The 15,152-nt window shown below is 39.8% G+C and overlaps 1 protein-coding gene across 1 annotated transcript in view; it reads right to left on the bottom strand.

Moving 5' to 3' along the window:
- PLAC8L1 (PLAC8-like 1) overlaps positions 1 to 10,001 on the bottom strand; it is a 23,805-nt gene extending 13,804 nt beyond the window's left edge. Inside the window, exons 1-2 of the mRNA XM_008569076.1 lie at positions 9,804 to 10,001; positions 4,193 to 4,329 (exon numbers count right to left, since the gene is read on the bottom strand). Of these exons, the coding sequence (XP_008567298.1) occupies positions 4,193 to 4,329; positions 9,804 to 9,928 (262 nt within the window). The 5' untranslated portion in view covers positions 9,929 to 10,001. The remainder of the gene's footprint in view (positions 1 to 4,192; positions 4,330 to 9,803) is intronic.
- Positions 10,002 to 15,152: the final 5,151 nt, after the last annotated feature.

Below are 15,152 nucleotides of genomic sequence, written 5' to 3'. Positions count from 1 at the left end.
AAAAAAAAAAAAAAATGGGCAAAGGAGCTGAACAGACATTTCTCAAGGGAAGATATATGAATGGCCAACAGACACATGAAAAAGTGTTCAATATCACTCAACATCCGGGGAATGTAAATCAAAACCACACTGAGAACCATCTTACTCCAGTTAGGAAAGCTAACATCCAAAAGACTGAGAATGATAAGTGCTGGAGATGTTGCAGAGAAAAAGGAACTCTCATCCACTGTTGTGGGGCTGCAAAATGGTGCAGCTTTTATGGAAAATGATATGGAGGTTCCTCAAACAATTACAGATAGATCTACCATATGACCCAGCTATTCTACTGCTGGGAATTCTACCCACAGGAATGGAAATCATCATGCCAAAGGGATACCTATACTCCAATGTTTATTGCAGCTCTATTTGCAACAGCCAAAAGTTGGAACCAGCCCAAATGCCCATCATCTGATGAGTGAATAAGGAAACTGTGGTACATCTACACAATCGAGTACAACTCTACTATAAAAAAGAATGAAATACTACCATTCGCAACAACATGGATGGACTTAGAGAAAATTATATTAAGTGAAACAAGTCAGGCACAGAAAGAGAAATACCACATTTTCTCACTTATTTGTGGGAGCTAAAAATTAATAAATGAATAAGCACACAAACAAATAAAGGGTGGGGGGAAGAAGCCAGAATAACCACAAAAATTCTTTGAACTATTTAAGCCAAGTGCACAGATACGATGTGTGTGGGGGGGGGGTGGGAGAAATGGATAAAGGGGCATGAGAATCAAGTACAATGTATTTTGAGAAGTAAAATAAAATTAAATCAAATTTTTAAAAAATCAAAAAAAGAGAGAAAGAAATGGTAGAAATAAGAACAACAACAACAAAATATTACATAGTGTAAGGTTAAATACACTAATTTCCTAATTTGAGCATCACATATTGCATGCAGGTATTGATACTCAACACGGTAACCCCACAGAAATGTTTCAATAAAATAAACAAACAAGGAGGGAAAGAAATTGAAGATTCATAGAACTCATACTCCAGCTGCATCCTTAGAATTCATACTCCAACTGCATCCTGCAGAAAATGAGCACACAAAGTTATATCATCTTTAAATTTTCTTCTAAGACAATTACCTTACAGTCACTATGAGCAGATGCATAATGGAAGCCCATCTAGGTAACAATTAGGAAACAACATTTAAGATCACTTTGCACTCTATACCCATGGCCTCTCCTTCGCAATTCATGCTCAGTTGTAAAGATTATTGTATTTCTTCACACATCCTTCCTTCTCCTCTTAACACTAGAAGAGAACCTCAAATGGACAACCAGGGAATCCTTGGGAAACCCAGTGAGGTCAGTGTCTGAGCATTGATGTAGGTTGAGAGCAGAGCTGAGCAGTGAAGCAATGTTGAAGGCAAAGGGAATGGCTGAGGAATGAGCATTTCTGTGGCCATCTTTTTAGGTGCTTTTGCGATTAGGTAGAAATCACTTTGCAGTGTCCAATCTGAGCCTCCTAATTCACTCTTTGCTCTTAATATGCTGAAAGATAATAAAAGTAACAATAATATTAATAGCTAAGATTCATTGAGTGCATTGTAATGATATTTGTTGGGATTTTCCTGGTAACAGCACCCCAGTAGTAGATTTAGGGCATTATACCTTCATGATTGTGAGCAATATTGGTAGGACTGTCATTCAGAGTGCCCTGGCCTGGCCAAGCAATAGGCACATAACCCAAGCTAGGCAAACTGAGCTGCTTCTGCTGAAACATCAATTCTCAGACAGGATGCCACAAAGACAAAAACACATGGAGGTGACCAGACTATCAACAAGCTCCTGATAATAATGCATTTTGTCCCTTCCGGGCTTGGCTTTTAGCTGATTAATTGATTCTGAGCTACCCCACAGACTTCAAATGAAATCCAATGTTTGCTTTTGTATTAGTTTCCTAAGGCTTCCATAACAAAATACCACAAACTGGGCAGCTTAAAACAACAGAAATTATTCTCTCACTGGAGAATTCTGGAGGCTAGAAGTCTGAAATCAAGATGCTGGCAGAGTTGGTTCCTTCTGTAGGGTCTGAGGGAGAACCTTCTCCCTATCTCTTTCCTAACTTCTGGTGGTTGCTGGCAATCCTTGGTGTTCCTTGGTTTGTAGACGTATTACTCCAATCTCTGACTCTGTGTTCACATGGCCTTCTTCCTTGTATATCTGTGTCCAAATTTTCCTTTTCTTATAAAGACACAAGTCATTGTATTAAGGACCACCTTAATCCAGTATGACTTTAATTTGACTAAAATTCAAAGACCCTCTTGCCAAATAGGGTCACATTTTGAGATTTAAAGTTGACATGAATTTTAAAAGGACATTATTCAACCTAGCACAGCTTGCAACCCCAAATCCCTAACTGGTCTAGTTATGCTCCAAACCAATGTTAAGAGTGGGTTCTATAGATTATCTGCTTTAATCTTAACAATGCTTGAGGTGGGAACGTTTATTGTCTTCATTTTAGAGGTGGAAAAATGAAAACCCAGAGAACTTGCTCAAAGTTACATGCCAGTAAGAGGCAGAGTTAAGACTCAAGGTGAGAGAGAAAAAAAAGATTCAAGGTGAGGTCTATGTCTGATACAAATCTGCTCTCTTAACCACTACGTTACATTCCAGGCTTGCCCCCATTGGAAGTGCATTGATATTTTTCCAACTCCCAACTGTAAGCTATGAAGGAAAAATAGTCCACTTATCAATTTGGGGCTAATTCTACACATCTCTGCATGGTTAATCTACCTTCTCTGAACCTTGGTACTAGGTGACAACCAAAGTCATGAAAATAGCAGAGAACCATGAAGAATCCTGAGGGAACCAGAGAACAGCTGCTGTAATTGTCTAGTCATAAATTCATATGGGTAGCAGTGTCAGGAAGAGACCAGCTGAGCTCTGGACCACAGGCAAGTCTCCTGACTGAATGAGAACTTGCTCAGAGCTCTCTGGTTGATCCATCCTGAGGCTTTAGGACAAATTCAGATCTTCCCAGAAGGCTTCAGAGGATGAAGAGAGCCATATTTTTCAAAAATATTAGACCCAGGGTCTGTTGGATTTTGAACTTAAGAGACTGACCCTCACCCATCAAATGATTCCCTTCCTCCTCCTCCAGGAGAGATTCTGTGACCCAATTGTTCCCTAGGGCAAGAGCATCAGGTCCTGGAAGGGGTCCTGACAAGTGTTACCAGAGATGCGTCAGAATGTCCTAAGGTAAAAATAGAATTGATATGCTTTGAATTTCAAACCCAGGGGGAAATCACATAGGTAGAGTACAGTGTTGTTTGTACCTCTTTAGAGCTGAACCAATGTCTGAAAAGATTTCAATCAACAAAAGGAGTTTCTTTTTGTGATTGTTCTTGTTGTTATAAGAGTAGTACATATTCTTCATAGAAATATTGGAAAGAAATAAGCAAAAAGAAAATAAAAATTATTCATTAGCCTACCATCTGGAGATATGTGCTGTAAACATTTGTATTTGTGTCCTTCTAGACACTTTTCTTAATGTTTTCCCTCAAAAAAATGGTGTCTAATGTGCATAGTTTTGCAATCAGCTTCTTTAACCTAAAAATGTATCCAAAACATCTTTTCATCTCATTAAATGTTATTCTACAATATGACTTTTCATGGCTGAATAATAATTTATTGTATGGATGCCCCCTGTTGAACATTTAGGTTGTTCCAGGTTTTTGCTGTAATGACCAGTGCTGCAAAATTTATTGTTTCTGCTAAATCTTTGCACATGATTTATTTCCTTAGACTAAACTTCTAAATATGTAATTACTGTGGCAAAAGCTACATAACACCTGAAGTTCTTTCTACATGCATTGCTAAACCATCCACCAGGAATTGTACCAATTTACACTCCCACCATTAGTGGATGAGGGAGTCTATTTTGTGTGTCTTTGCCAACAGTGGATTTTGTCATTTAAATAATCTTTGAAGGCACCACTTACTCAATGAAAGCATCCATATCACTAAAAACAAGAATTTTTCAGCCAAGGAGTGCATTTGAGTCACTAGAAGATTAGTACGCTTATTCTGAAACCATTTGATTTCTGTCCTTATGCCTAATGTAGCTTCTTCACTTACTGACGTCTTGGGAAAGAAAATGGTAAGGAGGAACAGAAATGAAGAGGGAAAACATACAAATTCTCCTATCTCTGCAGACATTGAAGAGGCCGGTGCTCCAATCCCTGCCAGTCTGGACAATCGCTGTGATCGTGGTGCTGCCACTGGCTCCCCGGACAGGCTGCTTCACCACCGTGCAGGCTGGTACATGGCTTCTGGAGAGTCAAAGATGAAAATTAACTTGGAAACAAAGAAGATGTTTCAGAACGATAACCATCAGGCCAAGACGGAGTGATAAAGAGGAGATAGGGACCCAATGGTGCCAAGAGGTTTGTAATTCATTGCCCAAGCTGACTTCACCTTCTCCACCTCTCCCTTCATCATACCATCTCCTCTGACTTTTTGCCCTGTCTTATTAATGGCATTATTATTCCAAATCCTGTTATTACAAACTCAAACTCAATGTCTAGTCAATTCCTCAATGTTTCTCAGTGTTTCATAATAGTTAAATTCAAAAAATTGGAACCAAGAGGCCTCAGTTCAAATTGCAGCATGCCACTTCCTGGAGGCTTGATCTTTAAGTGGCTTAACCTCTCTGCTTCCCTCCCATTGGTTTTTATGAAAAGACTACCTCATGGGGTTATTGTGGCGACTAAAGAACATATAATTAGTTTATAACAAGGTGTAACAAGGTGATCTGGAGGGAGCTGTACCCCAAGGGTTGTGAACCTTTGTTGAGGAGAGACTGACAAGGAATTGAGCTGAGTAGGCACACTGAAACCTGGACTAGGCTATTGAACCAGTGTCTGGAAAAATTTTGATCAATGAAGGGCGTTTCTTTTTGTGACTGCTTGTTTTAAGAGTATGATTAACGAACAGGCAGAATAATTTAAGTGAGTAACCCAGACTTCAGAATATATCTTCAGATCAAGCTACTAAATGATTGTCCTGGTGGAACCATAAAGTATAACCTTGGGTTGATTTCCCGGAAATGAATGGATATTCCCATCGTCAATCATTCTGAATTAGGAAATGAGGCTCGAGGGCTGGGCTTCAAAAGTGAGGTAAAGAAAAACTTCCTTCTCTTTCTTAGGCTGAAAGTCAGTTTTGCCTGAACTTCAACCATGGGGATATCTGGAGTGATTTCCCCTGTGAAGGGTAAGCTGCACCGGCCTCATGGAAGGAGTGGGTCAAATGTGAGGTAGAGAGGGCCTAGAACGAGTCTGAGTCTGCACAGTTGGTAATTATCCTGTTTTATGCTTCGCTTTTGGCAAGCCTCATTAAGAGTTTACACGTGGTCTCTGATGTTCCATGAAGAATGAAAGAAAGAGGCTGCCTCTTATTTGAGACAAAATAAACAAGAGACAGTAGTATTTCTTCCTGTAACAGTTGTTATTGGAGTGATAGTAACCAAAGTTTAGCACCTGGGACACATGGCCTGAAGGACAGAGTGGAACATTCCTGACCACCCTTAAGGCAACACTTTGAGAGCATCTTGGAAACATTTGAGGGTCCCTTTGAGAATTTCCAATTTGGGGCAATAAAACCAATGGGATTTTGTCATATCATAATATAGTTATATTGTTCTTGTTAAGATCCACATCTCTTTTTCATCCCACCAATACAGCCCAAGTCCACACCTTCCTAAACATGACAGCATATTAGCTTATTAAAAAACAAATTCTCACGCCTAACCCCAGACCAACTTCACAAGTCTCCAAAACTGAGGTACAGAAATCAGTACCATAACAAGGTTCCCAGGTAATTCTTAAGCAGTCATCCTGATACCATTATGAAAAATGATACCAGTGGATTTGGAGAACAACTGATGGTAACCACTAAAGCTTCCAAGTCTCCGACTAGTTAGGTGGTGATGTCAATGAAACAGAGATGGCAAGGAAAACAGAATAGAAGGTAGGTTGGAAAGGGAGAGGATGCTGGAACATACCCAGTCTAAAGTGCCAATGAGACATTGAGAGGATACCTAACAAAGAGTCTGAAATGCTGCACCAGAGCTTGGAAGAGAGGATATCATTGGGAGAGATGTGTCTAGAAATGTGATGTAGAGTTATAAAATATTACAAATCCTTTTATGCATGAGGTAATATAGACAATACCTAGGGTCTAAAGAGCTTTTCAAGAGGCTATATAAGCATGGGAGACCTGGAAAAAAGTACTGGCTCCGAAATATAAAAACTGCAAGATATAATTAGTGCTCAGTTAAACACAAAAATCCAGCACTGTGTCAATTCTATTGTCAAATTTAGAATTCACAAACATTTTATCACATTTGAAAACAATTTATAGGTTCTCTTGTTCTACAAAAATTTCCAGGTATGAATGGTTGCTGAGAAGCAGCAGCCAGTCATAATTTTTTTTTTTTGGGGGGGGGGTTGGGGGGGGACGGCATCTGGCAGGTACAGGGTTCCAAACCCTTGACCTTGGTGTTACAAGGCCACTCTCTAACCAGTTGAGCTAACTGACCAGCCTCTAAGCCAGATAACCAGATTTAAAGAAGACGTGAATAGATATGGGGTGAGAGTATATTCACATGTGTGGAACCTAAATTGAGAAGTAACTGGAATGAAAGAACAATTATGTGGAGAAACAATGATGGATCAGTCTTTCTGCAAGTCATCATTTAATTTTTTTTTTTTTTCCTTTTTGTCTTTTTTCGTGACCAGTAACAGGATCGCAACCCTCAGTGTCACGCCCGTACCGCGACCGGCAATGGGATCGCAACCCTCGGTGTTGCGCCCGCACTGTGCTCAACCAGTGAGCGGACCGGTCTCTATATGGGATCCGAACTCTCGTCGGGAGCGCAGCGACGCTCCCAAGTGCCGCACTCTACCAAGTGCGCCACCGGGCCGGCCCCATCATTTAATTTTAAGAGAGTCTTTTCTTAGTAAGCGAACAAAGTTACCTTCCACTAGAACAAGGATTGGTGAACTATGGCCTGTGGGCTGGGGACACCTTTTTTGTGAATATGTTTTTATTGGAACATAGGTTATGCACTTATGTATGGCCTGTGGTTATTTCCGTTCTACAGTAGCAATATATATATGGATAAAACATACGGTCAGGGTACATTTTAATGTTTGTTATGATGTGAGTTAAGGCCTATTGCTGTGGACCAAATCCCGAAATTCATGCATTGAAGCCCTAGCTCCCAATGTGACTGTATTTGGAGACAGGGCTCTTAGGAGGTAATTAAGGTTAAATGAGGTCACGGGGTGGGATCCTGGTTCAACAGGATTGGCGGCCTTATGCAAAGAGGAAGAGACATCTCTCTCTCCACATGCACATACCGAGGAAAGGCCATGTGAGTGCACTGCAAGCCAGGAAGAAAGCCCTCACCATGACCATGCTGGCACCCTGATCTCAAACTTCCAGCCTCCAGATCTGTGAGAAAATACATTTCTGTTGTTTAAGCCAACAGTCTATGTTATTGTTATGACAGTCCAAGCAGACTAAGATAACTATGAAGATTTCAAATTGGCCCTGAAGACAGTATTTTATACATATCTTCTTACTTCCTCTACCTCCATGTGAGCTCCTTGAGGTCAGGGGCACATGCCATTCCTTCCTGTATGCCCAGCATCCAGCACACTATGCTGGGTAGTGGGTGCATGATAAATATTGGTTGAATGGGATCAAATGGATTCACATGTCTCTTCTGTTCTGAGTACTCGTCAAATCTCACTATCAATTATGTGATCTTAACTGTGTTTCATTCTCTAGTAAAGGTACAATTCTCAGGTGTGTACTGGTGAAATAAAAGCAGAGGGTAGCCTAAAAGCTTTCCACATCCCTCCACACAATTTAAGGCATTTACCTCTATGTGATGGCCACAAATCAAGGCTTCCATCATTATGTTAAGAGCTTCAATCATCTCTGATTTTAATAGAGGAATTTCTTAGGGCCGAGTACCTAGATTAGATTTTTTCCCTGAAATGAACCATTTACTGTTTGCAGCCCTAGAGTAGAATTTTTTGCTTGTATCTCAGCATTATGTGTGTAACACCTTTTACTACGGTGTGGAAGTCTGTCTTCTATTTATTCCAAATCAAATAACTAAGAGGACAGCTTTTCTTTGATTAAAAAAAGAAAGTTTCGTGTGTGTGTATTTGTGTGTTTGCCTAATTTTGAACTCAAGGAGAAATATATTATTGAGTTTCTTTTTTAATACTCTGAATCTTTGGTGCTTTTTATATTAAAATATTTTAAATGACCTACATTGATTATGATATTGCGGTTCAATATTATTGCTCATGTGTCATAATTAAAATAAGCATAGCTACCCTTCACTAGCACCTTCTATGTTCCAGGCACTTAGTAGTTCCATCAAGAACCAAAAGATTATTTGGGGGCGGCTGATACCTTCTACCACAGGTATCAGACTAACGTAATTATTGTAGCTTCCTAGACAGCCTTTCTGTAAACTACCCCAGGGAATCTTATGCCACCATGAAGAATAGGAATGAGTTTGGAAACAGTGAGTAAAACTGATGGCCACAGAGCTTTGCTAAATCAGAGAAGCTGTCCATTTACATCAAATTTAACAAGTTCTTCATCTTGTGGTAACAGCACAGATTTTAGATTCAGGCACACTACAGTTCAAACGTGGCTCAGCTACATTCTAGTTGTTTGACCTTAGGAAACACAACTTGTCACAGCCCTCAGCTCTGGTCTCCTCCTCTACAAAATTGGATTAAAAATATCCTACCTCCTCGGTTGCCATGAGTATTAAACAAAACCATGCACTTGGCACATAGTAGGCAGGCAGTCAATCGCAGCTATTGTTATTATTGTAACTTCAGGATCCTGTACACAACCTACAGCATTCTGTATATTTTTCTGAGAAAGAAAGGAGGTAGGAGATCTGTGCCAGTTTCTCAGTTGTTGTATGTGCTACTCAAATGCCTTAAAATTCAGTCAGGGTGACCAACCATCCCAGTTTTCCCAGGACTAAGGATTTTCCCAGGATGGGGAAATTTCAGTGCTAAAACCAGGACAGGTCCCAGGCAAACCAAGATGGTTCACGACCCTAATCATCAGAAGCAGAGGGAGGCCTTAACTGGTGGGAGGCAAAAGGCTGACTCCGATTAATGTTTGACCTGCTCTTACTGAGTAACAGTGTTGGAAGGATGAGATACACGCCCTTCCCCATTTTGACCTCACTCTATTCTATCCTCTTCCTCTTCAAGCAGCTAAGCACATTCCCCGCTGCATGTCCCCACATGCCTGGTGGTTGGGCCTGCAGGCCTTCACGTCTCTCTCTTCCTTAATCAAAACTGCAGTACTAAGGATTCATTCTGCCTTCCACTCAGGCCTCCTTGATTATTTTAAACTCTTAACTGAAGCCAAAACCCTTGAGTTTTGATTTCAAAAGAGTGGAAATTACTGGCAGTCACCAGAAAAAAAAAAAAAAAAAGTTTTACCTGGTCAAGGTTCAACATTTCAAGAATAAAGAGACAATCTTTTCACCCAATCCAGTCCTTCACTTTTCACCAGCCAACCAAGGCCAGAAGGAACTAATCAGTTGCCCCCTTTTCAAGTACACACGGGAAAGAATAGCAACCACTTTCTTCCCAAGCCGTTTTCTTTTCCCTGGTCCCTAATACAGAGAGATTGATTTGACATTCTAGCTAAAGAGCAAATGCTGGGGAAAATTCATCCTACTGCCTACCTCAAGTTGGAAATAAACTGTTGTTCATCTTCAGATGATATGAGTGAAAACAACAAAGGTGAGTGTATGTTAAGTAAGGAAATATCCTCCGGACACTTAGAGAAGTAACTTCTAAACCAATTCATAGTAAGAAGTGTTTTCTTGTCACTTGGGCTATCCTTTTCCCTTTGGCATCAAGCTGACTGGTCTAAAATTAGGTTCAATTCAAAGTGAAACATCTCTTTGAAAGAATGTTGCCTTGATGTTCTGGAACCTGAGGTCATAGCAGTTCAACTGACAGACATCTTTTTTCTTTAAAGATAGGTACACACTTAACTGTGGGCATGTCCGTCTTACTAATCTTAAAGGAGATACTGGAGATATAATGGAAGTAAGAAAAAATTAAGACAGACTTATCTTTGGTGGAAAAATCCCTTTGCTTTGAGAGATACCTCTACTAAGCACTTATCTAGCTAAGTGTCACTTGACCTTTCCTGCGCTGCAGATTTTTGCCATGCCACGTGGCTGAGAGGTCAACAGGGGCTTCTCTTCATCCAGAAGACTGCTGGTCCAGTGCAGCAAGACAATTTATCAGTCCCATTACTAACCTGAAAGCAGAGACAAAGAGCCTTTCAGCCCAGGTATCATACTTGAATCTATCTCATGAAAGGTGGTCCCCTCAAGTTTGAACTATGCTAGGTTGCCCCAAGCCTCAAAGCTTTTTCAGAACTTCTAGAAATCCCCTGGTCTTCCATAGACTTCATTGATAATGCCAGAAAAGTGGTGCTGCTTCTTTTCTACCTAGCCCAGATGGAATCTAGTGAACAAAGCAGAGCTTGGCTGGTGATGGCCTCCCTGTTGCTCTGAATCCTCAGAGTCAGGAGGTTCTAAAGTACGCCTCTAAGACATGCCTCACGGAGATGTGAACCCCAGAAACACTGGAAATGTCCTTACAGAACAAAAAATCAGGCAAAATTGCACACTGAGGGGAGAGATCTGCAATCATAATTCAACATTACATTAGAAAGACAACAGGAAGAAACTGCTAACTATACTATATATTCTTTTCATCAGACCCATAGAGAATGATTGTTTACAGTTCTGAACTTCAAAGCATTTCTTCAACAGGGTTGTTAGTAAAAGCCCATAATACCTTCCAAATCAAGATTCCTAAGACAGAGATTTATAATTGCCTTCGTTCACAGGGTTCTGGGCAACTCTCACTATCTTTTTAACTGTAAAGATGCATCCTACATTAAGGACAACTATATTTCTTCTGCTTATCACTCTATCCCAAGTGCTTAACACAGTGTCTGGCACATAGTAAGCACTGAAAAATTTGTTAGATAAATGTGCTATACATGAAAATTCAGATTTATAAGAATAACAGAAATTAAGATGTGATTACTAGCTTTGCCTAAAAAGAGATATATAGTAAGAATCCTTTAAAGAGTGAGCAACCATTGTACACATAGCTGTGATTCCATATTTTAAAATTTCATTTGTACCCACCATTTCAAATCAAACATCTGTTATATGAACCAACTAATCTACATACCACACAGTTAACTCTTTTACTTAAAAATAAAATAGATGAAAAAGGGGAAAAAAGGGAACATTCTTTACAGAAGAATGCCAACTATTTATGAAAAAGAAATGATAGCATTGGAAAAACCACCATTTTGCATAGTCCTCAACATAATAACTCATCAGGAAAGAATCTTAAAAGGCTACTACCATTAGGTAAAACAGAATGGAAACAGAATATTCCCAACGTATCAAAGTATCACTCCACATATTTCTAATTGCAAAACAGAAAATATATCTTATCTTAACTCTGAAAGTTCCAGAAGTACTCAAAATGTATCTTCTCAAAAGAAAGTTCTGAAAGTGTTAAAAAAAAAAAATGTACCTTTACAATAAAAGCTCTGGAAGAGACTTTAGGAAAACTATATTTACAACAGAATGTCCTGGAAGTGATTAAAATGTATCTTTAACATGGAAAATTTTGGAAATTATTAAATTTAGTTTCACTAATAGTGGGACAAACTGATATTTACCTCTCGATATAATGTTATTAATGTAAAGCTACATTTCATCAAGTCTCTAGATGACACTCTCCAACAGAAATATAATTTGTGTCACATATGCAATTTAAAATTTTCTATTAGTCACATAAAATAAAAAAGTAAAAAGAAACAGGTGAAATTGATTTTAATATTATATATCACTTAACCCAATATATTCAGAATAGTACTATTTCAGTTTGTAATCAAGATTTTAAAGTTATTATTGAGATTCTTCTTGCCATACTAAGTCTTTAAAATCTGGAGCGTAGGGCCGACCCCGTGGCTCACTCGGCTGAGTGTGGCACTGAGAGCGCAGCGGTGCTGGGAGTGCCAAGGCTGCGGGTTCTGATCCTATATAGGGATGGCCGGTGCACTCACTGGCTGAGCATGGTGCAGGCGACACCAAGCCAAGGGTTACGATCCCCTTACCAGTCACAAAAAAAAAAAATCTGGAGTGTAGGGCCGACCCCGTGGCTCACTCGGCTGAGTGTGGCACTGAGAGCGCAGCGGTGCTGGGAGTGCCAAGGCTGCGGGTTCTGATCCTATATAGGGATGGCCGGTGCACTCACTGGCTGAGCATGGTGCAGGCGACACCAAGCCAAGGGTTACGATCCCCTTACCAGTCACAAAAAAAAAAAATCTGGAGTGTATTCTACACTTATAGCACATCTCAATTCGGACTAGCCACATCTCAAGTGCTCTACAAACACATGTGGCTAGTGGTAAAGCACTGAACAGTACTTTAACCACTCTAGCCCTACCTTCCAGTATAAGAAATACAAGGGATAAAAGAACAAATTACCTCCTACTGCTCCAAAGTGAAAACGCAGGTGAGTACTGCTTTGTCACACTCCTTAAACCCTTCAGGAGCAAGGATCATGTCCTACCCTGGTTTTTGTTTTTTTCATCTTATAACCAATTAAACTCTATGCATGGTGGAATACTTTCTAATACAGATGTGAAGTTATGTCCAAGACATTAAGGAGAGGAAAAACAGTTTAACAAATTAGCTATATGCCTACTAGAGCCAGGGACATAAACATCTAATATGTTAAATGAATGAATTTTTCAAGATAAAAACAGATGGGTGCAACTACTGCAGACTACAGAAGACGTGAAAGAATACATCAATCTCACTTCTACTTCAAAAATCTACAGTGACTCTCCACAATTGATTTAAACTTCAAATTTCACCTTGGAATCCAAGAACCTTTCTAACAAGACTCAATTTACTTGTTTTCAGTTTTTCTCTCATTCCTCCCCAGATAAACATTCCATCCCTAACATCATCTTCTAAACAAGCCATTCATTTCACCTCGAAGCCCTCATCTACAGTTCCAAAAGCTAGGAATGTGGCCCTGCTCCCCTTCAGCTGCTACCCCATCCTTAATCATCCTCTATGTCCCACCTCATCTGTAAAGTCTTATCTGACTGTGGTCCATATAAACTTCTTCCTTCTCTCACCTCCTGATAGCCTTGACTACATGGTCTTGGTGAGATACATTCCTGTTTTTCATGAATTCTTAGTTCGTCTAATAAGTATGCTGCAAATTAAATGGGAATAGGGAGGCCAGGGGTCTAATTCAACTCTGCCACTAGCGTATAGATCTTAGGCAGTTCACTTTTCATCTCTACACCTGTTTCCTAATGTGGCCTCCTTGCTATTCTTCCAGCACATCGGCTACATGTCCCTGCCTGCGAACCTTTGCACTTCTGTTCCCTCTGCCTAAAACAGTTTTGTCCCGGTACCTCCTAACAAAACTGCATATGCATTTACCCTCAAACCTACAAGCCCACTTCTAGAAATTGAGCCGGCCCGGTGGCGCACTGCTGTAGTGCGCCGCTTGGGAAGCACGGCGGTGCTCCCGCCGAGGGTTTGGATCCCACATACAGACCAGTTCCCGCTCACTGGCTGAGCGAGGCGCGGGAGCAACACCGAGGGTTGCGATCCCGTTGCCGGTCCCGGTCCGGTACGGGGGCGACACTGAGGGTTGCGATCCGTTGCCGGACACGGAAAAAGACAAAAAGGTAAAAAAAAAAAAAAAAAGAAATTTACTCTGAAGATGTACCTCCACAAATATGAAACTCCATACTCATAAGGTTACTCACCATATCATTCTATACAAATTCCGTAAAATATCAAAACCTTAGAAACAACCTAAATGTCTATCCACAAGAGACTGGTTGAAAAAACTATGGTACACCTTTATAATAGTATTATGCAAGGGGGGAGAAGTGGAAAGGCAGAAGAGGGGTGAAGAAGAAAAGGAGGAGAGGAGAAGGAGAAGGAAAAACATCTCTACAACCAAAGTGGAAAAATATCCAGGCTATGTTGCCAACTATAAGAAGTGAAGGGTAAAATAATTATATACACAATTCTATAGATATATCATGCTACTTTTTGCATAAGAAAGGAGAAATTAAAGTACATGCAAATATTTGCCTAGATTTAGAAAAAGAAACACAGAAAAGGTAACCCAGCAATTAGTAACAATGGTTAGCTATAAAGGCAGAGTGGGAATGTGGTGCAAGAGAGTAAGAATTATCTGAATGTATATGACTTTCACTTTCGAACCATGTATTTTATTTATTCAAAATATAAATAAAAAGAAAAAAGCAAGCAATAAAATTGAATGTGAAGTAACTCTATATTTGAACAATATACAGAAAAGAATTCAAGAAACATTTCTTTATTTAAGAAACCACAAACAGGAATTAATTCAAGAAATATTTGAATATAGTGCTCTGACTATACCCCTTAGCGAAATATGATCTAAGGACACAAAAACTGCAGAAAAAAAATACTGAACTCCAATTAGTATATTTGTTGTTAGTAGTAGTTAGTATTAGATTGGTAATTCTGAAATTACCAATAGGCCAAATGAGTAAAATATACTGAGGTTCTTGAGAACCAGAGTTCTCACTGTGTGAGAAAGGAAATATAAACATATAAGGAAAGAAGGCAAGAAAGAATTCTGTAGTGTTAAATAAGATTATGATGTCAAATATATATACATTTCTTAGCTCTGTTCCCTGGAAGGGCCTGAAAACCAATGTCATAGTAGCAATAAGCACATAAAACACCTGGATCTTCGTTTCTTGATACCATTCTCCATTAAAATGAAGCAGAGCTCCTTGAAGGAAAGATAGATTCTAATTCTGGGACACAAAAATGTAAGGTAAGCTGGGAACCTCTTGTGCCATTAAGCAAAGAAATGCTCCAAGGGGGAAAAAAATGGTGACAGGTCTGGAGCGCCCGTGTCAGGAAACAGCGTGATCCTGAGAGCTGTGTGCTGTGATA

The sequence above is a fragment of the Galeopterus variegatus genome, unplaced genomic scaffold, assembly GCF_000696425.1.
Source record: "Galeopterus variegatus unplaced genomic scaffold, G_variegatus-3.0.2 Scaffold462, whole genome shotgun sequence".
Lineage (NCBI taxonomy): Eukaryota > Metazoa > Chordata > Mammalia > Dermoptera > Cynocephalidae > Galeopterus > Galeopterus variegatus.
Note: the sequence above shows the minus strand (reverse complement) of the source record. Positions and strands in the feature narration are given on the sequence as shown.